The following is a 25,434-nucleotide window of genomic DNA, read 5'->3' as shown; positions in this document are numbered from 1 at the left end:
AAGATCACAAGTGCTACGGTGCATTTTAATAGACACACTGCAGTTAAGTCGGATGAACGCTTTTTACAAACCATGAGGTAATAACGCATGGCAATAGTCTAGTCCTATTACATTTCTATTTCCTGTGCTAAGATACCAGCCGTATTAATTCAGAAACTAACACAAGCGCCACGGCAGCCTGTCTGACTCACGCCGTCTCATCACTGCAGAAACATTCATTCAGATGGCTGGAAGAGAAACTATGGCACAGATCATAATCCTCTATTTTATAATAGACACTTAAGATAGGAAAACAGTGCTTCGTCTGCTGCGTTCCTTTGCCTTATGGGAGCATATCAAAACATACAATGACGCACACTAGAGACGGTTACATTTTCAAAGTTTTTTTGTTCAGTTTGGTTTCAAAATAAAGATCACACAATTGTTTAGAGACAATCTACAACAGGAGTTACAAAAAATAGTTGCCCAGGCAATAAGCATACACAGGTTCTGTTAACTATACACATATGGTTACAGGTGTGCTCGTAGTAAATATACACAAGGCTGCTTCAAATGTACACCGCACTGTGGCGGGCTGCCTCTCTCACCCAAAAGGACATGGACAGTATGATACAGCACTTACAGCACTAGAGAAATGCCAAAAAACACAAGAATCTTCTCTGTACAATCCATGGGTTTACCTCTCTGAAAACAGTCATGAATAATAAAGGGTTTGGGGGTGGGGGTAAATGAGTAGAAGTTAATTCTCCCACCCAGCCAGCATACCCATGACACATTTCATGGGGTAACGCATTCCTATAAAAAAGATCTTAAAATTAAAAAAAGGAGCTCAAAAACAAAACAAAAAAACCTTCAACATAAACCAGAAGACACCACTAAGTCTAACAGAACATGTCCAATTGGGAGTCAGTGGGAGGTCGACGTCTTAAGTTAAGCAGTGACAAGATAAAGATAAAACCAAGCGTGGCGAATCTTTGTACAAGTACTACGCTGTATAGAAAGGGCTTTTCAAAACAAAAATTTGATATTACAATTTACAATATACAACAACTCATATGTCACAACCAAGGAGGTGAGAATATACACTGAAATGCACAGGGGGTTTTTTCTAAGATTTTTTTCAGTGAGCTTTTTTCTTCTCATACCAAAAAAGGGTGGTAAAGCACTTTTACATTACAAGGGTTTACAAATGTACAATTATACAGTCAGAAGTATGTGGTCACTACTAGGATACATTATAGATACAGATTCAACATCAAAAAACAGAAAAACTACAAAGTTTTATATATATATTTATATATATATGCAAAGGTCTACACCAAGTATACACGTTATATTTATACAAGCAAGACCAGAAAACGAATCTCCCATGCTAAATGATCTGTCTGCTGGTTAGCTGTGTGTGTGTGTGTGTGTGTGTGTGTGTGTGTGTGTGTGTGTGTGTGTGTGTGTGTGTGTATATTCATCTATGATTCTGTGAGGTCTGACAAATTAAATACTCTTTCCATCTAATAGTGGTGAACAGGGCGGGAGGAGAAAGGGAAACTAGGATTGTGTGTGCAGCAGTAGCAAAAAGGTGAAATTATTTGAGTTTACCAGAAAAGAGGAAATTAAAGAAAGAAAAACAAAAGGAGGCAGTGGAGGATGAGCAGAACAGGTTTCACCTCTCCACTCCCTGCCCTCCTCCCCTCACTCCCAAATCAGTGGGCCTGGGCACAGATGGGGGAGGGGCAACACTATCTGACAAAAACTAAGGCTGCCTGTAGCAACAGGCTCCTCCCAAAGGGTTGTCATGGAAACAATGGTGAGCGGGGGTACTCCATGTCCTCGGTGAGCAGGATTTGAAGGGGAAAGAGGGCGTGATGCCCTCTGAAGGTCAGACAGGGACAGTCGGGTGGGGCTGGTAGTCATGACAGCTCAAAGAGGATAAGGTGAAGAGTTGGGGAGGGGCAGGTCAGAGGGCAGACAAGGATTTCAGGAACGGAGGGGGGGAATAATCGGTTTACATGATGCCATTGGGAGGGCCACAGAGAGGACCCAGGTCAACACCATTCTTCATGTAGTATTTCTCCAGCTTGGCCAGGATGTGTTTTCCATACGTGTACTTCCTCAGGGTGGAAATGTGAGGTCGGATCTGTACGTAGACAAAAACACATGTTCAAATTTAATATGGGCGGCGTGCACTTCCGACTTCAGTGGTTCTCAAACTGTGAGGCACAGTGGTACTACAGGTGGGGCGCAGGAGGAAATGCAGAAAGACCATTATCGAGAACTTCAGTTACAAATGAGTTACAAGACTGAGATTGGCTTTTCTGCTGTTGCCCTTCAAAACAAAAGCTCAACATTGAGCATGGATTGAGTGGCTGTATCAAGCCCGTTTTAAAAAGATTTGTAGTGGAGAGCAGGCTCATTGCAGCCGCCAATACAACTTGACACACATACAGGACTGTCTCAGAAAATTAGAATATTGTGATGAAGTTCTTTATTTTCTGTAATGATATTCAAAACATCAACTGAAATATTGCAAGCCTTTTATTCTTTTAATATTGCTGATATGGCTTAACTTTGAAGAAAACAAATATCCTATCTCTAAATATTAGAAATTCATGAAAAAAATATACTAGTAGGGTATTAAAAAAATCACTTGAATTGTCTAATTATTTCGAAACACCTGCAGGGTTTCCTGAGCCTTGACAAACACATGAGATAGGTTTTTTCTTTTTCTTAAATATAAAAAAAATATAAACAATAAAAATAAAAATTCTTCATGAAGTTAAAAATGAAATATATTTTATTTGTTTATTTATTAATACAGAAAATAAAGAACTTTATCAAAATATTCTAATTTTCTGAGACAGTCCTGTATATGCACCAATTGTTTGGCAAAGGTTGCACGTTGTTTTGAAAATGTATGCAGTGTAAAACTGACACATTTGAACTTATTATCTGATTATCTTGATTGTAAAGCACTCCGAGACAAATTTGTAATTTGTGAAATTGGGCTATACAAATAAACTGAATTGAATTGAATCTTGAAAAGAGTGCAAAACAGGTTAATTGCAGCCACAAAAATATTTTTCTTTGCAAGTGAGCTTTTTTTGCACATATAACTTTATTTGCATTGTTCTAACCAAAGTGATTGCACATTTGGTTTACTTGAAAGTGACGCAGTTTTCTTTGCTCTATTATTTGAAAAAGCGCAAAAAGTTATTTCAATAAAAAGTCAGCATAGACCATTTTGTTGGGGCATTTTTTCTTACTGCAAAGTGGGGCGTGACAGAAAAGGTTTGAGAACCACAGCCCTACTCCAACCGCAAATCACCCATCACCCACAGGTTTGGAAATCAATGAGCCCTTGATACTTCTGTGTCGTTGCCTAGGGAACCATCGAATGCAGTGACCTTATCAAGATTTATTGACATGCAGGTAAGTGACGGGTTGGGATTATGGTTGACAAGAGACATGCTTTCCATCTACCTTGTGCATTACGATCTTGCGCTGGGTGGGCTCGGCCACGTCGATCATCTTCTGCACCACGTAGTTGGCGTACTGGTCCTTCATCATGGTGTATAAGGCACTGTGGGGGCCCTCAGTCAGGCTGCACACCTCATCTATCAGCACGGCCCGTTCTGCCCGTGACGCATGGGTCACACACTTCTCCACCACATTACTAAAGACAGGAAGAGAGGGGTAAACGTTAAGGTGCATTTAGAAGAAGAAGAAAAAGGCAGCGAAACAGAAGAAACATGTTTTCTGGGTAGGAACTTAAAACTGAAGCTGTGTGTTAGTTCTAGAATTTACCTGGCAAACTTGTGTTGGCTGAGTCCCAGTACATTGCCCCTGATTTCAGCCACTATCTTGCTCTTATCTTCAGCTCGGCCATGCTCCAAAACGTGCTGGATCACATAGTTGCCGTACTGGTCCTAAATAAAACAAACCACACAGACACATTTACTCAAACGTGAGGACACCAGCTGGTGCTTCTGACGTCAATCAAAACACGCAGCCAACTTTAAAAAACCGAAGCCGAGAGACGTTTTATTTAAGCCAACTTCACCAATTATGCTTTCCAGCCTAGAGACAGCCGAGAGGAGGAAGGGAGACAGCAGTAAGTGCTAGTTTGTGTGCGTTACCTGCACCAGCTGCTCCGTGTGTTGATGGAGCTCCTCCAGTATAGGCAGCGTCTGATCAGGAAGGCAGTGTTCGAGAATACGCTGAATGACTCGGCAGCCATAAGGGTGAGTAGAGAGGGCAAAGACCTGAGAGACACATAATTACATGTTACTTTATCATGTCATACACCAAGTGGTCCTGGAGCTCGGCGAGTCGAACACAGCCCTAATTTACTTTGCTTCAAACCGCCTTTCTTGAGGCACAGAAATTCTCTGGGATTGAAGCACCAAATGATCACAGGAAATACTTTCACACACCTTGCACATTCCTGAAATGCTTTCAGCTACACAAACAAATCTAAAACTATAGTGTAGAAAACATGCAGTAACATAACATGCAAATGTGGGAGAAGCAAAGAACTCCGTAAGATTTACTTCCAGAGCCTCCAAAGTGACTCCTCAAAACTGAAACCTTTCATTAGCATCAAACAAAAGGCCAATGCACGGACACAACATTTGTCTTTTAACACGTTATGCTAATGTGACATTTAGCTGGCAGATAGAAGATTGCTGCTGCCACTGGGCTGAGGTTTCTGTTTCTGTTGCCGTGGCAACGTACCCTGTCCCGGGAGAGGACCGAACAAGTATGTCTTGTACTTTGGCGGTGACAATATGCTTGCTGCCTCAAGGCAGCATCAGTTTGTGTGTGGAGACAAGAAATGTATGCGCGTGTGGATGACAGCCAAGCACCGGCAGCCTTCAGTGATTGAATGTGGAAATATTTTCAGAGTGCGCGCTCACAGACGGGACCCACCTGTCCCTTAAAGGCGTCGATGATGAAGTGCAGCGCATGAGGCTGAACACACTCGATGCATTTCTGCACCACGTGGTTACCGTTCTGGTCCTTCACACACTTCAAAACATGGCCGTCCAGCTCCCGCACCATCTCACTCTGCAGGGAGGACAGAGGCGGAGGAAGAGCCAGAGACGGTATGTGGAGGGGGACATGTAATCGTTCGTGAGAAATCAAATATTGCCTGAAAGCATTTTCCTAACTCTATTTTGCACAGCGTCTTATTGCCCAACAAATAAAACTGGATTGAGCAGTTGCCCTGGAGTCTCTATTGAGGTCCATTACGGAGAGATGGATCACACACACACACACACGCACGCGCACGCACAAAACCACTCAATTTAAGCACAATTCGTCCTGTTGATATTCAGCTAAAGTGATCTTAACACCTGCAGTTCACCATTTGCACATAAACTGTGGTACCATTAGCCTCATTCATCGTTGATGGCGGAGTGCCTGCGAGGAACCTGCTGCTATACGAGGCGGCTCCAACATAAAACTCATAATGTAGGAGAATTGCCATATCAGCGTAAGGAGTCCACCTCGTAATTATGCTATATAAAACAGGAATTAGTGATCCATGAGCAATGAGACCTCATTCATGGCTGAATTATGAGCACATTGAGAGGAGTCAGGTTTTTAAATTAACTATATTTAAAAGAATATTTAGCTTATTTTTTTCGCCACACAATCACAGCAGTGTTACGGCAGGAAAGGTTGTTTTAGTATTACAAAAAAAAAAAAGGTACAGTCCGTTTCTATTGTTTATACTTTCATACAGTGCAATGAGAACTGGCGTACTTACAATGACCTGCTGATCAGAGGGGATGAACTCCAGCGCTTTCTGAATGACCCTGCAGCCGTACATCTGCAGGGCCAAAGACAGCACATGACCTCGAATCCTCTCTGCCAGAGCCAGCTTCTGGTCCAGGCTGCCAAACTGAAACAAACACAGAAAATAAGGTTGTAACTCTTCTAATTCTTCTCATGAATTCAATCTTGGTTAAATCATTGTACACTTTGATCATCTGACTTCGCACACACACCTCAAAGAACTTCTGGATGACGTAATTTCCAAAGACATCCACCATTAGCTGGTAGGCTGCCTGCAGTATCTCACTGAAGACGAGCTGGCGCTCCGCTGAACTGGCTCGCTCCAATTTCAACTGGATAAACCTGTTGGAGACAGAAAGGATAAACATTATATTAACCAACGTTTGGTTGTTCTTCAGTTTCATTTTCTTGGCTTTTGCAATTTATAAAAGCCTCATGACAAAGTATAGAGCTTACTTAGTAAATATAGTGCATTCAAAAAGTTTGATTGAACTTTAAGAAGACTAATAAACACAGCAGACAGTGACAGAGCAATAAAGAGAAACAGATGCACAAAGACAGAGCTGCTTCTAAATCTTTAACCTGAGGGAATAGTAAAACACAAGGAGATGAAATTCTAAGAAGAAAAAGACCAGGAGATGAAACCAAGTAGCCTGTGAGGTGAAGTGAAGGATGCCAGAAAAAAGCAGAGATAAAAAGGACAGTAATGTTGAGGAGACTGGAGAATGAAAACGTCTGGAAGGTGCAGACTGAACATCAGGGTGCATTAATAGATCATTTCAGTGGAAAAGCACATCTGCATTTGAGGCAGGGCTGGTTCAACCCAGGCAGACCCAGAAACCAGGACCCCAGAGTGGTCTGTACATCAGTTTAAAATACACTCAGCTGGAGGACCCATATTGACGAGCGAATCATTAATGCAGATTTAGGGTCTATAGAGTTGAGCAGAAGGTAATTTTTTTCCATGCAGTCTTGGAGTATGAATTATTATAAATATGGGATAAAACCCTGGTGGTAACATGAAGTTGAAATCACAGTTCGCGCCACTGGTAGAAAAGGATCCGCCCCTTCAAACTATCAATGAGAAGTTTATTACCAGACAGAAAATAGTGTGTGATCCAGATAACATTCTCTACCAAGAGTTACAGCTCTTACCCTAAGATTCAGCTCAAAGATTCATTCTTGCCTGTGTCCATTAAGATTCTCAATTATATTGAGTGTGTATGTGCAAACAGTTACAAGAAAGCTGTGTGTGTTGTATGTTTTTTGTTTTTTGTATCTTCAGTGGAACTGCAGGATGGAGGGGGACAATAAAAGGGTATCTTACTTGAACATATCAATGACCCAGAACAGACGGCCTAGATATCTGTTTCTAGGTTGAAGTCATATTTAAGAAGTTTACCTGCTGCCGTGCTGATCCTGGCTGAACTCCATGATGTGACCTGCAATGTCTCTGAGCTGCAGGTTGGGGTAGCGGTTGTTCCTGAAGTCCTCTAGTAGGCGGCTCCGGCCTGACGGCATCACGTCAGACATGCCGTAGCGTAGTCGTGACGAAGGGAACAGCTGACTGCTCGGTGAAAAGAGGGAGGAGCCTGAGCTGGCGGCACTGCGATACTTTGCCTCTGCTCCTGGAGCTGCAGAGATGAAACGCCCACTGCCATTGGTCAGGCCTCCTGTGCAGTCAGACAGAAGAGGGAGGAGTGTGTCAGTGTGCGTTTTAAAAACAGTGTTAAAAATAAAAATTTGACTTGAGTCTGAGTTGTTGTCTTAAGTCAAATCTCATCAGAATAAGAGGCCCGAACCAAAAAGCCACATCATGTATCCACAAAATCAAAAAACCAAACACATTTTTTTTATTCCACCAGTTAACCATGGTTCATGGTAATTAACAATGCAAATGAATTTTTCTCTCTTTCTGCATTTTAAAATAAAATGCTGCAATAATTATTTTCATGGGTTAACAAAGATTTTTAAAACTTTATGACATTGCAGTACCAACTTTTTTAAATAGTAAAATAGTGCTTTGACCCACAAGGTTGTCTTAAGTCTGAGGAAATCTCACAACAATAAGAGGCCCGAACCAAAAAGCCACATCCATGACAAACGTGTATCAAAAAACCACACGCACACATTTTTTATTCCACCAGTTAACCATGGTTCATGGTAGTGTTTAACAGCATGCAGGGAATGAATTAGACTTCAAAATCAAGCTCTAATAGGTGGTAAACTTCTTGTCTTAGGTTTTGTTTCTGATGGAGGGGCATGATTTGTAACCTCGTGATGTATACAAATATTCCAGTTAGGATATGCACACAGTGTAGTGAGGATATCAGAGCTCAGTTCCCTCCTTTCAAAAGCTGCCATTAACTGCAGTTCCCATCTGAACAGTAATACATCTACAAAGACTTTGACAAATCGAGGTAATCCGTCATTATAAAGCCTAAACTTGGCTCAGTTTGTTTGATTGTTGTCGTTTAATCACAGGCGTTACACTTCATGCTGCCAACTGTCAATCATGGAAAAACACACAACACACAGGAAACAAGTCAGTCAGTAATTAATCCCTTAAGGGTTGTCCCACTTTAGTCTTTGGCACACATTCAGTAATGCTCATTTAAAAACTGAGAGTAAATGTTAACCTCTAAACCAGGGCTTCGACAAAGCAACATTTTCATAGAGTAGCTATTTCAGTGGCATTATTGTGAAACAAAAACACAATCAATGACATTATTAACTTCAAATGAATCAAAGACACTTACCAAGATTGAGGTTGGAGGAGGAGCTGTGATTGGATAGGGAGGGCGGGGGTGTGAGGGAATGGGAGGGGCCCTGGTTGGGTAGGGGCATGCCCACGGGGCCAGGGGAAGGACTAAAACCCAAGGTGCCGTTATAGAAGCCTCCATGTCCAATCGGGGTGAGGCTGGAGGCTGTGCGCTTGTACAGCTCACTGTTGCCTGTCAGGGAGTCCCGCCTGGAACCGCTGCCACCACTTGAGTTGGCCACTAGAGGGAGACAACGATGTACCATAGGTCAGTGAAATGTTCGAAGAACAGTGAAATTAACCATTAACAGTATATTTTTTGTGCAAGCTACTTGTATATAAATCAAATACTATAAAAAAGAACACCAAACAACTGACCGCTTTGATAAGACTCCAGCAGTAGACTCCGTGGGAAAGGTGTAGTCCTACCTGCAGTGCCGAAGCCTCCAAGCGTGGCCCCCAATGTGGCACCGAGGGAGGAGGAGGCCTGCTGGCTGAAGCCCAAAGAGGCAGACCCTGGTCCTGGCTGACCAGAGCCTTGTGAGAAAAGAGAGGAACTCTGGGAGGAGGAGCTGAGGGAGGAAGATCCATAAAAGGAGCTTCCTCCCAGAGCCCCACCGGGGCCACCCTGCTGCTGAGGCTGCTGGGACGTCATGCCACGAAACGGACCGTTGGCCCCACCGCCCAGACCACCGTTGGCACCACTTGCGGAGGCTGCTGCTGCTGCAACTGGAGGGAGCGACAACACAAGATGTGATTATTCAGGTTTCCCTTCTGTCCTATCCAACAACCCTTGAGTAATTAGACACACAAGCCTACACACACAGAGTACATACAGAACATGTACAAGACCATGTGCAATCCATTGTTTTGTGTGCATGACATCCTTGTTTGCCCTGTACAAACATTGCCGTCTTACCTGCTTGTGCTGCGGAAGGAGATATGATGACGGAGCCTGGGGCCATGAGGCGGACAGGGCCACTCCGAGCTCCAGTGTTGACCACTAGGGCCCCTGTCTGATCATAGTAGGCTGCAGGAGCCAGGACTGGGTAGCCTGAGAAAGATACAACAGTAAATGGTTATTCAGAGTGCACCTAAATTGATTTTAGCGTATCCCTTCCTTCATGTATCAATGGGTGTTTTGTGGGTGATTTCAGCTGTCACTAACGGAACAGTTTTATAATGAAGATATCTGGACATCGTGCCGTAATGGCAAACGCAACGGGATTTGTTGAGTTTTACAGATTGACACTCACCCGGGACTCCTGCTGCTAACCCCTGCCCAAAGGCCAGGGCTGAGTTGACTGCTGCTGCTGCAACCATCTGGTCATTCTGCTGACTCTGCTGACCTTGGCTGGGGGTCAAAGGTCGTTGGTTTCCCCCAGCTCGCATCACCTTAAAAGAAAAATTAGGCATTAGAATTATCAATATGCAAATTAACTTTCAATCATGTTCACATTCTCTTCTAGTTCATTTCTAAAACAATGTGCCCTCACAGAGACAAATGGTGGCATGTAATAAATAGCCAGGATGAGCACACATTCCTTTTATCAACAGAATCATACGAGCAAAGCAGGAGTAAATAAACATTTCCAGCTTATTGAATTATGATCTTCATGGAATGCAACAGTTTTTTCCTTACAGACTCAAGTCGAGCAGAAGTCAAACTGAATGCAAATTTGAATCGACATAAGGAGAGATCTGACCGAACTTAAGCCAATGAGAATCAGCATGCCAGTTTTTTGGCAAGCAGCCAACTGACCTGCTGTTGGTTCTGCTGGCCCTGGTTGGCCACCTGCTGATTGGCTGAGTTGTTGGCTGCAGCAGCCTGCTGCTGGAAGAGGTTGGCAGGGTAGACCCCCCAGGGGGTCACACCGTAGTAATGGGGAGGCATCACTGCCGGACCTGGCCCAAACAAATATGCAAAATGCAGGTGAGATGGGATGACTTTGTCTGTGTCTATGCACGTCCTTATTGTGGGAAATTCATTAACATGGAGCACAAAGTCAAAATCCAGGTCTCACCAAGAGTAGCGGCTGCTGCTAGTCCGGCTGCGTAGGGGTCGGTCCCTGGTGGAGCAGCACTAATGATGTAAGGATTGGGCACAAATGCTGGAGCCAGACCTGAGAATATATGGAAGGTAAAACCGTGAACCAGGGTCAAAAGGTGGAATATTCATGGGATAAAGTCATAGGAATACGAAGAATAAAGTTTAAACACATGATAACGTCTTTAGGATATAGTCTAGCGACACGGTAACAAAGATTAAAATGAATGTATCCAGATTTTGTTGCGGAGCACATGACCAAAATGTTTCTGAAAGATTCTTTGACGCGAGTTGAGCTTCAATTGTCTTCGACTGAACCTAAACAATACTAACCCAGCATTAGTTACCATTAGACTGAAACATGTAGTTTTTTGCAAATATTTTTTGCTCCAAAATGAAAAATTTGATGTTTAGTCACAGACCAAAAAACATAATAAATGGTTCTTTTAGACATTTCAGGTAAATAAATGTTTTAGATAAAAGTTATGGGTAAAAAAATGTGGTTGCACCGTTTATAGATAGACTTGGCGCTATGTATTGATCCATCACATTCCCATCTACTCACTAAACTAGTGATATATATATATAATAGTTTCCCATTGTATGCCGACAGTGACAAACTGTCAAATGCACTTTAACATACAACGTGAATATGTCCACACATGCACACAAACAATCTCTCACTTTCTTACCAATGTGAGACTGCTGTGCTGCTGCCAAGGCGTACTGCTGTTGCTGGGCTGCTGTTAAATGCTGCACTGCTAGGGCGTTGTTTCTCTGAAACAGCTGCAACAACAGGTAAATAACATTTTAATATCATGCATCATATCAATATTATAATATGAGAATAGCTATTGTAATACGTCCGTGTTGTCGTTTCCTCGTATTAAAGGCTGCATTACAGTTAAATGTAATTTCACAAGACCGTTTTATTATTTGTTTCTCTACTCCTCAGTAAAATCACATTACTGAAACGCCAACGGGAACCCTACAATATTGTTGCAATATCGATAGAAGTAATTGGTCCAAAATATTGTGATACGTTCTAATGAAGAGCTAATGACAAAGTTTTGTGTAATATTCTCTGCCTGGTGCTCTCACCTGCTGCTGGTTGGCGTAATCAAATAATCCCACGGTGGGCGCAGAGTCCATGGGCATCTGGGAGTTGTAGTCAAACTGAAGCGGCTCCATCACAGACTCCATGGGGTCAATAGAGACACCACCTTGTTCCACGCCAGAGAAGTCTTCAGGAGGTTTGGGGCCCATGGATGTCACGCCATCAGCCCCTACACCCCCGGGACCTCCAAGCAGGTCACCCTCAGGACCAGGGATCGGCATGTGGCCTTGGGGACGACTGCAAAAGGAGGAGTTCAGTTCACGCCTAAAGGCTGCTTTTAAAACAAGAAGCACTTCAAGTTGTGTGTGTATGCGTCTTTCACGCCGAGCCCTACCCAAACTCTTTGACGTCGACGTCAAGGCCGTTCTGCACGGGCAGCCCATTGGGGTTGATGACATCGTTGATTACATCAGCTTCAACTTCTGTCAACTCTTTCAGTTTCTCTCCTTCAAATGTTGCCTTTGGCTTCTCCCTCTTTTCCTCCTCCACCTCTCCATCCCTCTGTCCCTGGGTGATAGAGAGAACAGAAACACAGCAGACAGTGAAAAGCTGAAGTATAAAGGTGCTGAATATGTGACAGATGGCAGAGGGTACAGAGTGGGAAGGACAGACTGACATGGACAAGGTCACAGAGCTGTCTCCTTTTGACAATCACAGGCTGACAAGAGAAAAATGACAGATAGGGTGATGAGGTTATTGTAGGTGTGATGCTGTAGTTTAGAGAAAAGTCTGGATTGTTACGATCAGAATATTAGTGATGCAGAGGAAAAAGTGATGAGGAAATCGACTTCAGACTTACATAAGGTCCTTTTCGAAGGCAGGAATCCAGTTTGTCAGCGGGCGAGGAGGAGAGGACATACTCCACCATGCTAACTCCGAGCCCTCCACTCTCAGAGCGCGGTGACATCACTGAGCCCACCCCGACCTCACTACCGCCATGGAAACCTTGCCCTTGCCGACGGGACACCATGATTGGCTGAGAGACGGAGTGATCTAAGATGATCGGAAGGGGGAATGTTAATAACATGCATGCACAGGGAAAACACATAATTAACATGATCATATTTTACATTACAGAAGCATTTTTAAAGTCGTCAAGCAGGAAAAACTACATAATCAACTTTTGCATTGTTGCCTATTTTATCATCAAGTCAGACTGCATTTTGTGAGGTCTGAATGATTTGCTCAGACGGTGACACCAGGAGCCAAACTAGTTTTTCCCAATTATTCCCCAGACTGTGGCAGGTCAACAGTCTATTTTACTCCGCCATACTTTCATAATTAACAGTAAATATTTGTACACTTCTCAACGCTTGGCTCTCCATGCACGTTTCCTCTGCAGCGGTGCGCAGCGACCAACTGTAGGTCAGCTCAGACTCTGAAATGGGCTTGCGACTCCGGCCATGTCAGCTTTACGGCACCCCTGGACCGGACTGTGCTGCTTCCCGTGAACTTAGTGCTTGCTGTGTTCTCCCTCTCCCTGCGGGGAGTGATAGAAACTGGCGGACTATCCTCACCCGCCGGCGTCAGCAACCAGTCTTGAAACAAAGCAGTCTCGTTTACAGTGCTTTGTGACCTTTTAATAGGCATTTCCAGTCCAGTTGAATTGGACAGTTATTTTTCACTTTATTTCACCGGATGTCTTTATTAGACTTTAATTATATCAGTCTAATTATAATCCCATTGATGAGTTATAGATCCCCTGGGATGGTAATTTCTTATTAATTGCCTCCATTGTCTACAGCTGCATTGGGATCATCCTAATTGCCTCGACTGAGGTTTCACAAATGCATTTTCACCTTATGCACCTAGGTGATTTTTGAGAAGAGTTTTTGTCTGCTTGGCACACTGGGACTGGGTCTTGGACCAAGTCAGAAATAGTTTATTTCCCCAGTGTGATAAAGATATTCATCATCAGCAATATGGACAAATGCAGATTGCATCCCAACAGTTTTATGAAAACATGCCATTAAATACACAATTTGAAGAATTTCAATGAGCTTGTATGTATACCTTCTCTATAGCTAAAAACTGGCACACAAATGAGGTGCCGAACTGCAGGAATATTTATTTTGACACTGCCAAAAGATAATATAGCATTTTGTTGATATGATAGACCATAAATATCATATGGGAGAACAAGTGTGATTTTTGATCAGCTTTTGATTCAGAGAAGAACCGAAATATCTGTGTCCAACACTACACCGTGATCGTTATGGTGGTTTCTTAATGTGCTTGTGAAACCAAACCGCCACGTTTATGAAGAGCTTACGGTCTAACGCCGTATCCCAAACCTAAGCCAGACTGGTATATAGCTGGTTGCTAGGCGCCGCACGAGTGGCTGCCTTTCACAGCAGCTCCCATGCACTTAGAGCTTTTCTTATATTATTTGTATTTTATGTTACTCTGTTGCTACTTTTTTTTTCCTGTACTGACTATCGGAGTAATCAGCGCATTATGACAGCTAGACACGTCAAGTTTGTCATGGTCTTTATGCTGTTTTTTATCTATTTTCACCACCGTGTCTGGGGACCCGGCACGTAGCCATGGAGACCATGTTTGTTTACTCAAGGGACCAACTGGCGGCTTTTCGAGACGCGGCGGTGCTGCTGCCCGAGGTGAGACCTGATGTTCCCCACGAGCTGCGGAGAAGGAAACGGGGATGCCGTGCAGGGGTGAAGCGTCGGGCCAGGAAAAGACGTTTTAAACCTGTCCTGCCCTCCATCATCATGGGAAACTTGAGGTCTCTCGTCTACGAGATGAACGAGCTGATGGCAGTGACCCGCCATCAGAGCGAGTACCGGGAGTGTAGCCTCATGGTGTTAACGGAGACTTGGCTCACGGAGTTCACTCCGGACACGCACGCTGCGCTCGACGGGTTATACGAGCGGACAGGACAACGGAGAGCGCGCTGCTGGCCGGCTGGACGGAGCCGCTCGATGTCCCCTCGGCCAGTTCCCCTGTGGGAACATAAGCGAGTGTCTCCCCCAGGCTTTGCAGTGCAACGGGCAGAAGGACTGTCTGAACGGAATCCGCTGTGGGACAACATCGGATGGGCCGACTTATTTGGCCAAACACTCCAAGATGCCAATGATGTGGACATTTTTCATTTTTTCCAACCCCAAATTGGTATTATCCTTAGACTTGTTTAAATGTTCAGATGTAGAAATGGATCACTTTAACCTGCTGACAATTCACTTTAATCACTACCTTGTATATATATATATTTTGTAAACTCTGTACATTAAATATTGTTAATTAATGCTCTAATGTGCACCCGCTGCTGTGATCCTGCAATTTCCCCATTGTGGGACTAATAAAGGATTATCTAATCTAATCTAATCTAAATACCTGAGGCACCCCATGCACTGTCCCTCCACTGGTCCAGAAAGATCCCTTTTGGTCCGTCCTTCCCAGAGTCATCCGTCTCCCAGAACTTCTTACCAGTTAGCAGCTGCTACAAATACACAGGAAGACAGAGAAGGAAAGACAACATGGTAAAAATGGTTGCACAGATATTGCAAGCACATGGCAGAATGATCTAAATAAGAACAAATCTACACACAAATGATTAGTTTGTACTATTGGTGTCACGCTGCCAGTAAAGATTTCATTGCAATTTCCAGCTGTACACACATCTGTTGGAGGTACTTTGAGCCCTGACTGCACCCCAAACAAACAAAAACAGGCCAGCATAGATAGATAAGTGGAGCAAAAACAATAACACTCCCACCAGCATCAATTGCTTACAAGTTTGTTATTTATTGAAATGTGTGCTTGTTCAAAGGAACTGTGTGTAACCGTTAGCTTTCAGGTCATTCTACGCATTACATTTTATTTGTGCTGATAAATCCCACTAAAACTTTGTTGATTTAGTTTTAAAGGTATTTGTATCTACATGAAGAGAGTTGTCTTTGTAGTTCAAAATGTCGCACCGCTATGTTTCTACAGCCTCGCACATTCGTCAAATACTTACGGACACTGGCTCTAGCGCAGCTATGGGCAAACCACGGCCCGCATGCAGGCTTTTAAATATGTCCCGTTGAATATTAGTAGAAAACAGTCTAAATTATCGTAAAGACTGCATTCATTTTGGATATATTGGCACTAATTCAGCACTTTTATCGTCTTATAACACACCCATGGACTGTATGCTGTAAAGCCTGTGCCGTGAATGTTTTCCTGCATTTCGTTAATGTGGCGTACGTTAATTAACATCTCTGTCTGGTCTATTCCCTCTAATTCAATGAGTGGACCAAAGAAAACAAGAGTTGACTGAGTGCCGAGTGTTAAATCATATCTGACCCTCAACATGTGAAGAAATACAGCAAAGTGCCGACAGCGAAGTCTGCCGTCGGTTCTCCGATTTTGAACAAATTCAAGTCACTTCAGCTGGTGTCACGACACAAGCTGATGAAGCAGCGCAGCAGGAGTCAGAATTGGAACCGATTGATCTTCAATGTGACTCCGTCTTAAAAGGCAAAGTTCAACTCCCTTAAACTGGATGGGTTTATGCTTTACTCAGCATCAGGAGGCGGGTGAGCAGACGTTCATCGTGATCAACAAATCACGCCATATATCAGTTAACTGATGAAAACCTCAGAACTGACCTGAGAATTGCGACAACCAAACTGACACCACACTTTCATGCACTGGCAAAAAAAAAGGGTGACCGTAACTTCACCGCGTATTAACACGTTTCTTATTCTGAATAAAAAACAGTAGAAGCGTTCGGCTAGTAAGAAAGAAAAACATCTGTTGTATTGGGTTATTATTTTTAATGGGACACATTTTAATTTTGTCCGTGAACAGTTAATGATCATTCAAGTCAGAAATAATCTGTTGGCCCGCAGAGACAACTATTTGGTCTTTACTCCTCTGTGCATAAATAATGAACAGAGATTTGAACCAAATGTTTATATTGTTTTCTGTTGTTACAATTTTACAATCATGAAATAAAAGTACTGTAACTAAAACTTATCAAAAACAAATGATTTCAACAATTGAAGCCAGTGTCTAAGAGCAACCACACAAATAAAAAAGTAATGCCCATTATTACATCGCTTTTTAAATCAAGTATTTCTAGTTTGAGACTCAAGCAGCTCATTGGAGTTTCTCTCCGTGACTTTTTAGACAACCCTTTCTCATTTAAGGGACTTTGTTTCTGAAAATGTGATCAGTATCTTCCGTCAACAGGAAACTCTTTGGTGCATAGGAAGTCAAAATCTGTGTGTGTGTGAACGGATCTACCATTTCTGGGATATTTAACATGTTATTACATCTCATTTCATATGTATTTCAGTCCGTCGGAGCCAAAAAATATTACCCAAATACGAGAGACCAAGAAATTTGGAAAAGCACTAAGTTTAACGAGCCAAATCTATTTGTAGGCAATGGTCCAAGCGTAACAGAAATTCTGAGTAGACTGTTTATACCAACAGCCAGACACCCAAGCATAAATTTAAAATAAAAAAACACCTCAGTTGCGTCTCATCTTTCACAGCTTTTCATTAGGAACAACATTGCCTACCCAAGTAAACACTACTTTTGGTGGAAAGTCCTTCAAGTGAGTAACTGATTTCCTGTTATTCAGGTTTGACTGAGCAATCCAACTCAAGTCTCACAATATACATCATCCATTTTCATGTTGACATTTATTATGCGACTCCTTAGAATCATGTGTGTCAATGTAGAACCTGTGCTCACATGCTGCGAGTAACCACATCCCAACATGCTCCATCATCAGATCATTGTGAGCCACATGGTCACAAGTCACTGTTTTCAAGTGCACGTAAACCCTGAATATGCAACATGATGTCTCACCTCTCCCATGGCGCGGCCCTCCAGAGCCAGAGCCTGAAAGTCATGGTGCAGCTCGTCCATGGATCGCACCTGCAGAAAGAGAGCCCAGTCATCCCTCATCTTTAACTGATGTATAAACATAAACCCAGCTCTAATTATTTATGTTAATTAGTAATTGCCTTCATAGATGATTTGCAGAACAGTAGGTTACATGAACATTTTAAGTTTTTTAAGATTATTTGAAATGGCATTAATTAATTTAAAAAATATGTTAACATTAAAATGTGTTTTGAAACTTTTATCCCAGAAATGAAGAAAAAATTATAATATGAAATACTTCACAGCGAAATGCACGGGAACTTATACAACACACACACCTGGCTGTCATGGATGTTGTCTCCAGTGGGCCAGCGATGTTTGCCAGGTTGTTCCCCGTGCTGCCGCTGGAAGAAGTAGTCTACCATGGCATCATCCTGGGAACGTCCAGCACCCGCCACACCCTGAGAAACACGTACACACAGATGCGCACGTTATCCTGTAATTACTAGCAACTGTAAAAAGCAAACAACTGGTGACATGCAGAAAGCCTGTAATTTAAGTAATTATTTAACTGTTTTATAGAGTTGATTGATTTAAAAAAAAAACTCAAACATGTCTACATTCAAATATATGCAGAACATAAAAATATATATCAAACTGCATCCGGCACATACATGTTTTAAAAAATAAAAAAATGCAGATAATCAAATATCACCACCACAAAATCTGATGAATGTTCAGCGCAATAATAATACCAATCTTTAGTCTGCTAGCATAGAATATGGGATAGAAACAAGTTATATATTATAATGTTAAGGAGTCATAAGAATTTTCAAAATGAATTGTTATTTTCAAAACGGCACCATCGGTTGGGGCATTTAGGCCAAATCCTCTCTTCGAAAACTCAAATACATCCAAAAGAAGAGGCTCTTTTTTCCCCCCCACTGGCTAACTGAAGTCGACTTCCTCTCTTACTAATTTGGTGGGTAAACAAAGTTCACAATAACACACCATCAACAAGGAATCAGTCAACATGTTGTGGAAACAGCTGGGATTGGTCTTTTTCTTTAAACTCAACGTGTGCGGCAGAACAAGTTACCAAAATATCATTCATTACATTACATTACATGTCATTTAGCAGACGCTTTTATCCAAAGCGACTTACAATAAGTGCATTTCAACCTAGAGTACAAACTAAGAACAACAAGAATACAGGAAGTAACATTTCCTCAACATAGTCGAACTACAAAAGTACCATAAGTAAGTGCTATCTAAGTGCCACTGAAGTGCTAATCTGTGTTTTAATCCAGATATAGTCGGAAAAGGTGTGTTTTCAGTCTCCGACGGAAGATGTAGAGACTTTCTGCTGTCCTGATGTCATTCAATCACAATTCCTCATGAAAAAATGCTATCCGTGTTATCAAGAAGCAACATTTTAGAAAAACTAAAGGGAGCAGTGAAGCCGAGACACGACACGCATAAGGCAGTCTGGTATCCGAGTTGTTGGCAGCATTTAAGAGCAGGCTAGAGGTAATCTTGATTACATATTTAATAACATAGCTTGCCCGCCTGACTAGCAACAAACAGGAACAGCTGTCCTACAAAACATCAACACTATACAGTTTCTTTAGTGCTTACAAAGAGCGTTTGAGAGAAGTTAGTCTTGTATACATTACATGTCATTTATCTGGCACTTTTATCCAAAGCAACTTACAATAAGTTAATTCGACCATGAGTACAAACTCAGACCAACAATCAAGAAAATAACATTACTTCAAGAAAGCCAAACTACAAAAATACCATAAGTAATACCATAAGTAAGTGACATGCAAGTGCTAATCAGTTTTTTCTCAAGGTATAATCGGAAAAGATGACTTTCTGCTGTCCAGCTCGTTCCACCACTGAGGCGCCACACCTAACTGTTTTTTGTATTAATCAATGGCAAATTACCATCATAAGAGACCAAAGCCCAAGGGGATGAATTCAAACAGCAGCAACACATTTGATATACTTTCGGACACATAACAAATTCAGTTGAACAAAGCCAACAATGATTCCACCTCAATTACTACTTTGTCCAGTGTTGTTTTAATGTAATTTGAAGAAACGTTGGCTAAAATATACAGTTTAGCCAACAGCATGCCAAAGTTGATGCATTTATTTTCCACTTCAAATAAATATATTATTATCTACCTTTTTACTGACTCAATATTGCAACCATTATTAGGTTGTTTTGACCTGTGCATAAGGAGCTTGGTGCGAGTCTGCTCAGACACATGGGCTACTGTGGTTTAACATGGTGTGAACTATACATGGAGGGATTGTGCGATGGCTTGCAAGAGTAGGAGAATCCAAATGGCTACAATACTTGAAAAAACAGCACAGGCTGGGCCACCACATATTATATATTTGTCAATTAATGAAATACGTCACAGTGGTGGACTTTACCTGCTGGCTGGGGGGGGTGGCCTGAGGTATCTGCCCTGCTGGAGGGGCATGTCCTCCGCTGCTCAGCACCACGGGCATGCTGGGAGATGTACTTCTATGGTGGGGGCTGAATGAATCCTGCCAGAGCACTGCTTTCCTCTTCAACACACACACACTGCTCATTCCACCACAGCCTGTCCACAGAGAAACACACCTGTCATTTAAACAATGGCACATAGTATCAATACATGCAACTAACATGTTTAAAGAGCTCTCCCCATTATAACACAGATCGATTGATGGAGATCCTGAACTCAGTTGTAAGTGCATGCAAGTGCTTAAAATCTCCCCAAAAAAGAAATATTCTAAATGAATTTTTTTTTTATTGACCCTGCTACTTTTTCTGTATTTAATATAGAGAACCTCTGAACTTAGCATTGTACTGTCCTTTGACAAAAAAAACACAAAGGGATTTTGGATTATTGCAGAAAGTACGTTCTGCGGCACAATTAAACTCCACAAAGTAGAACCTACTAAATGATCTAGATGTTGCATTAACACCTCACTATAATGAGTTCAACTTGACATTAATAATAAAACAATTTAAAATGTAGGAGTTATTGCAGAGCTGGCGTATTGACTGCATGAAATTGCGCAAACGTTAAAGTGTAATAAACTGGCGAGTGGGTGTAGTTTAAGCGTGCACACCTGTTGACAACATAAATCCTGTCAGAGTGATTCAGCAACTTAAACTAATATTTGTGTATTTGTGTATTTATGTACTGAAATCTTTTTGGAAGTCGTTGGGCCAGCTCATCCTGAAGTAGCTAACCAAGAAAATCTATGATGCATGTTCTACAACCAGATTTTCTGAGAAGAAAACTGTCGTGGCAGTCTGAAAAAGATTTAGCAAAACAAATGGGTCGTGTAATCCAAAAACGGTTCATGAGTTCAAAGTTCAGGGTCAGTGTTGCTGTTCTATAAATCTCTCAATACATCAGTCACACAGGAATGAACAAGGAAGCACAAATAATGTACATTGAACTGGTTTTCATGTCAAACTCCAATCAGCTGTATATTTGGTACACCTGGCTAAAACTGATGCAGCATATTATGACTGCGCTGCAATAGTCAGGTATGAAATGCATTTCTAAAATGTTGTCCATCCTGATTATATCAGTAACGGTTGACTAAATATTAGAGACACCTCTCTCCGTAAACAGCACAACAAACTACATCAGAAACAACCATGAAAAGGTTGAGTCAACACTTCTCAAAAGCCTGAACATTATTCGTAAAGCACTTTTTTCCCGCAGTGATAGTGTTTGAAAATGCATTAGTTTTGGTTATTACTGTTTTGTTGATCTCGTTTTTGACGTTTCAATTACGGCATGCTACAGACTGATTTCATAATACCAATCTGCTGCTAGGGAGGTAGTTCTTTATCGTTATATAAAGATCAATAAAATCTTTTCTTTCCCTAATTTGTGTCAAATTATTGATTGCTTAGTGTAATAAGCAGGAAAAGGTGCAGCCAGAGGGTCATTATGACTAAATGCACCCCGACAGGGGGATGCAGGGCCTGGCACTAAGCTGTCCCTAATGAATCGTCAACCTATTTATTATATACAGCACGATGCAATTGATTGAGTAGCACTGACCGTCCGGCCTCCTATCCAAAAACAGCCAAAGATAATACAAATATGTTCACCCCAGGAAAACACTACAGCCATTAACTACCAGCAGTCCACCTTTGGTTGAAAATGCTCTCCTCGGTAAAATTAATTGATTAATTTGCATGAATAACTGAATATCCTTCTGCAGGACAGCACTCATCAAAAATAATGTAAATGGTGTAATTAGTTTAATCAAAAATGCACTTTGAGGTTTGTAGGATGCAGCTGCGTAAAGGATATGACTCAAATTAATCATACTGTCATTCTTGGGGCAAAGTGGGTAGCTCCCTCACATTAATACGACTCCATTGGTGACGAGCAGAAGAGAGAGCAGCTACCCATATAAACAGAATCCCTTTGTAAGCCAGCCAGGGGGGCAGGTGATTTAACAGCAGTCAGCATGGCATATGCTCTACTACTGAATGTGGCTTCAACCAAACTCTGGACCATAGAGATTAAAGTGTCCCAAATATAAATATAAAGTTTCTACAGTGCGGTTCCCAGTGGACAAAAAATGATACACCGACGCCCACCTTTGCCTTCAGGTTACGACCAGTTTGTTACTAGGACAAACGACTGAGCCGTAGTCTTGGTTATTTATCAACTCACGCTCAGTTCAGCCGTGATGGAAACCTGCCAACCAGGTGAACAGACACATTTCTGTCCCTCTTCCGGTGCAAGATGCAGTGAATACATGTTAAGTTAAATCAAATCAACAAGTGCTGGATATCTTTTTGTAACGGACAAAACATACAATTCATATTCTCTCCTCGAAGCTACAAGACCCCAGTCAAGACAACGAGGATTTTACGTCACAGATGGCCGTAACATGCATTTCATTCCAACGAGACAGAATCAAAATGAAACTCATCAACTCTGTTATTATTTCCAATGTTATCAAAAGAAAGTAACCACCATAACATGTTCCATTGTTTGCTAATACCATTACGTGTGCTGTCTGCGCGTCCGTGAAAAGGATATATATCAAGCAAAGTTCACAGCTCATCTGTCTTACCACTACAATAATACACACTCAGGTATATATTATTAAGAGCACCCAGCTAAAACAAATGCAGACCAATAGATCCATCCTACATTAAATCTCACGTCCATGAAGATTAAAATGGTGAATTTAGAGATGTTTATTCGACTTACGGGCATTTTGAGGGCTGACATTTGTCATGCTTTTGCATTGTGCATTTTTACTGAGAGATGTCTAATGTTTTTTCTAGAATTGAGGTTAAAATACCTCAAGAGTGTAACACAATAAAGTTCAACAGCACCACGAACTACATCCTCCAAAATGACCATAGTGTTGAATACAAACGTGGTGGACAGATTGGTTTATTATTGCTCACATGACAAGACATAGGCAATGACATATGACTGATGATTGTGCATGTCCTTATCCAACAAGCTCAAAGATGTCAGAATTACCAGTTTCACGTAAATGTCCCAACAGGCCATGAGGAAATGACAAGTACTTCTTTTGACCGACTTCAGACGCATGCAGCTTTCTTTTAAGTCTGTTGAAACCACTGTGCAACACCTACATAAAAACAAATAACACAAACCAGCTTGCCAAGTGATCCTTCTCGTGTGTGTTTTCCTGCTCCACTCTTCATTGAGCAACAAGGGAAATATTAGCTGTGTAGTTCCTCTGCTCCAGCTCGACATCAGGTAGAGAAACACCCGGAAATCCACAACACTGGTCATTCCCCAAAGCGAAACGCACACGGCATGTTAGGCTGCACGTTTAACGAAGCACACGGAAACGGGCACGATGTAACTGGGTTAATCATTATTCAATAGCGGGGATCAAACCACTGCATACCGGGCACAGACAGGGGTGTGACAATACTAGCAGGCGACCTGCAGCTAGCAGGAGACGGTCGGTGTCTCGACACCAAAGATGTTCCTCCGAACAGACGTGACACAACAAAACGAAAGCGCACATGTAAAGGCTCAGTAACCAGCGGCTTAGTTTTCATGCATCTGCGTTCACCAACGGCAACCTCGAGTACACAGTGATGGGTTCAATGCCCATGTCCACCAACAATAACACGGCCTCCCGGCACAAGTTCAGCCGGGCGAACCGGTGCACAAACACGGGATACACACACCGTTTTTAACAGCGACAATGGCGACCTAACATCAACGCCCTCTTATTAATAAACACCGAGGGTCTCTACCTGTGTGGCGAGCCTGCAGCACAACAAGTCCCCGGGACGGAGATGCTAACAAAGGCCCGAGAGGTGTCTGGAGCGGGGAAGACCGACACAACGGGAGGAAGGAGGCAGGCAGCAAAGAGAAGCAGCCGCCTCTGCCGCACAAAATACTCCCGTTTACCCCCTCTCATGGCGACCATAGCAGCAATACTCGCACTGATGCGTTAATAAGGGATGTCTCGAGCTGCCGCGACCGGGGAGGAGGCGATACTCACCGGCGGAGAGGGAGGATGGACGCGGATTTCAGCCCCAGTTTCTCTCTGATACCCAAAGCTTTCACTCCGACAACATGGCGGCTCGACGGAGGAGCAGGCGAGAGCGCTGCATGCTGGGAAGGCACGAGAGAGAGCGTGCGGTTCATTGCGCCAACCGGGAGGGGAGGGAGGGTCATACCGAACCGGTCCCTTTGTTGTGTAGTCTATTTGTATTGTGGGGTGTAATTATGTTGCGTTTTGTTTTTACTTCATTCACATTATTCGTCAATGGACTTATTGACATATTTATCTGTAACGACGTACAGCCGAGGACGTCCCCAAAATAAATTGCAACAATCTAAGACTAACAATATATAGATTTATATATGTATTAAAATAGTGCGTTAGTGGTACTTACACTATAAAACACTGTTTAAAAAAACCAATAAGGTTGTCTACTTTAACAGTAGGCTATATGAGAGTATAACTGCTCGACTGGACAATATGTACCGGGGATCTCTACGGTAACGAGGTGCTTGGCAGCCATGGCAACGTGCTGAGCCACACGGTCATCAAGTTTGCGGCAGCTGCGTGCGCCGTTACACCTACGGGAAATATGGTCTTAGAAGCGTGTGGCCCACATAACTAAAACGCCCCTTTGGCTTTTGGTAAGGTGACAATAGCGACCTCCCGAGTCGCGCCCCAAACCAGTGCGTGGGTGACGTAATGCAGGCCGAAGAAAATCTATGTTAATCATATGGAAATGTTGAGGACAGGCGGCTGAACACACTTGTGTGGTCCTGTCATATTGGATTAGAAGCCTAACGTGTATCCCGATAGAGTATGCACATAAAGTCACGATAACTGTTGTACTTACTTACATATAAGTTGAGACCGGAAGTCCCTTTCTTGTTCCTCAATCAGTTACAATTTCTGAAATGAAAGGTCACCAATATGCACTATCCCTCTTGTTTTTGCTGTATTGGCCATGTGATATTTTCCTTTCACTGCCAGAAAAGACACTACATGAGTTATAACATATTAAATAATGAGTATTATTATGTCAATACTTGTACACACACGTTACATCAGATCATGTATCTTCTTTTTTAGAATCATAAACAATAAACAAACACTGAATAACTTCATGAATACCACAGTGCTATTTTTCTCAGTGGATGGCCATTTTTTTCAATTATGTTGATAATCGAATCATTAACCTTTTATCATTGAAATGATCTGGAATGAAAGGGTCACAGTGAGCTCACTCTTTAACACTACATACATAATATAAATCCATTCATGATTATCATAGTGTTATTTGTGTAATGTTGGGCTGTTTCT

The 25,434-nt window shown here is 42.3% G+C and overlaps 1 protein-coding gene across 5 annotated transcripts; it reads right to left on the bottom strand.

The window, feature by feature from the left end:
- Window positions 1-6: 6 nt before the first annotated feature.
- pum1 (pumilio RNA-binding family member 1) lies at window positions 7-24,198 on the bottom strand. 5 transcript variants are annotated; one of them, XM_056411773.1, is made up of 23 exons: window positions 24,112-24,198; window positions 20,014-20,186; window positions 17,904-18,026; window positions 17,548-17,616; window positions 15,076-15,181; window positions 12,524-12,717; window positions 12,059-12,231; window positions 11,709-11,961; window positions 11,300-11,393; window positions 10,585-10,683; window positions 10,323-10,465; window positions 9,817-9,955; window positions 9,480-9,614; window positions 8,939-9,289; window positions 8,559-8,801; window positions 7,202-7,472; window positions 6,012-6,141; window positions 5,771-5,905; window positions 4,927-5,064; window positions 4,134-4,259; window positions 3,802-3,923; window positions 3,478-3,670; window positions 7-2,134 (listed from the first exon to the last, which is right to left on the bottom strand). In XM_056411773.1, the coding sequence occupies exons 2-23, from the start codon at window positions 20,173-20,175 to the stop codon at window positions 2,003-2,005; spliced, it is 3,531 nt and encodes a 1,176-aa protein (XP_056267748.1). In that variant the 5' UTR covers window positions 20,176-20,186; window positions 24,112-24,198; the 3' UTR covers window positions 7-2,002. The 5 variants fall into 5 exon arrangements, with proteins under 5 accessions (XP_056267748.1, XP_056267774.1, XP_056267765.1 ...); XM_056411799.1 differs by having other exon boundaries at window positions 8,990-9,289; XM_056411790.1 differs by having other exon boundaries at window positions 15,076-15,178.
- Between the last annotated feature and the right edge of the window lie 1,236 nt (window positions 24,199-25,434).

This window comes from Pseudoliparis swirei, chromosome 1 (genome assembly GCF_029220125.1).
Source record: "Pseudoliparis swirei isolate HS2019 ecotype Mariana Trench chromosome 1, NWPU_hadal_v1, whole genome shotgun sequence".
In the NCBI taxonomy this organism is placed as follows: Eukaryota; Metazoa; Chordata; class Actinopteri; order Perciformes; family Liparidae; genus Pseudoliparis; species Pseudoliparis swirei.
This window is presented reverse-complemented; position numbering and strand designations above follow the sequence as displayed.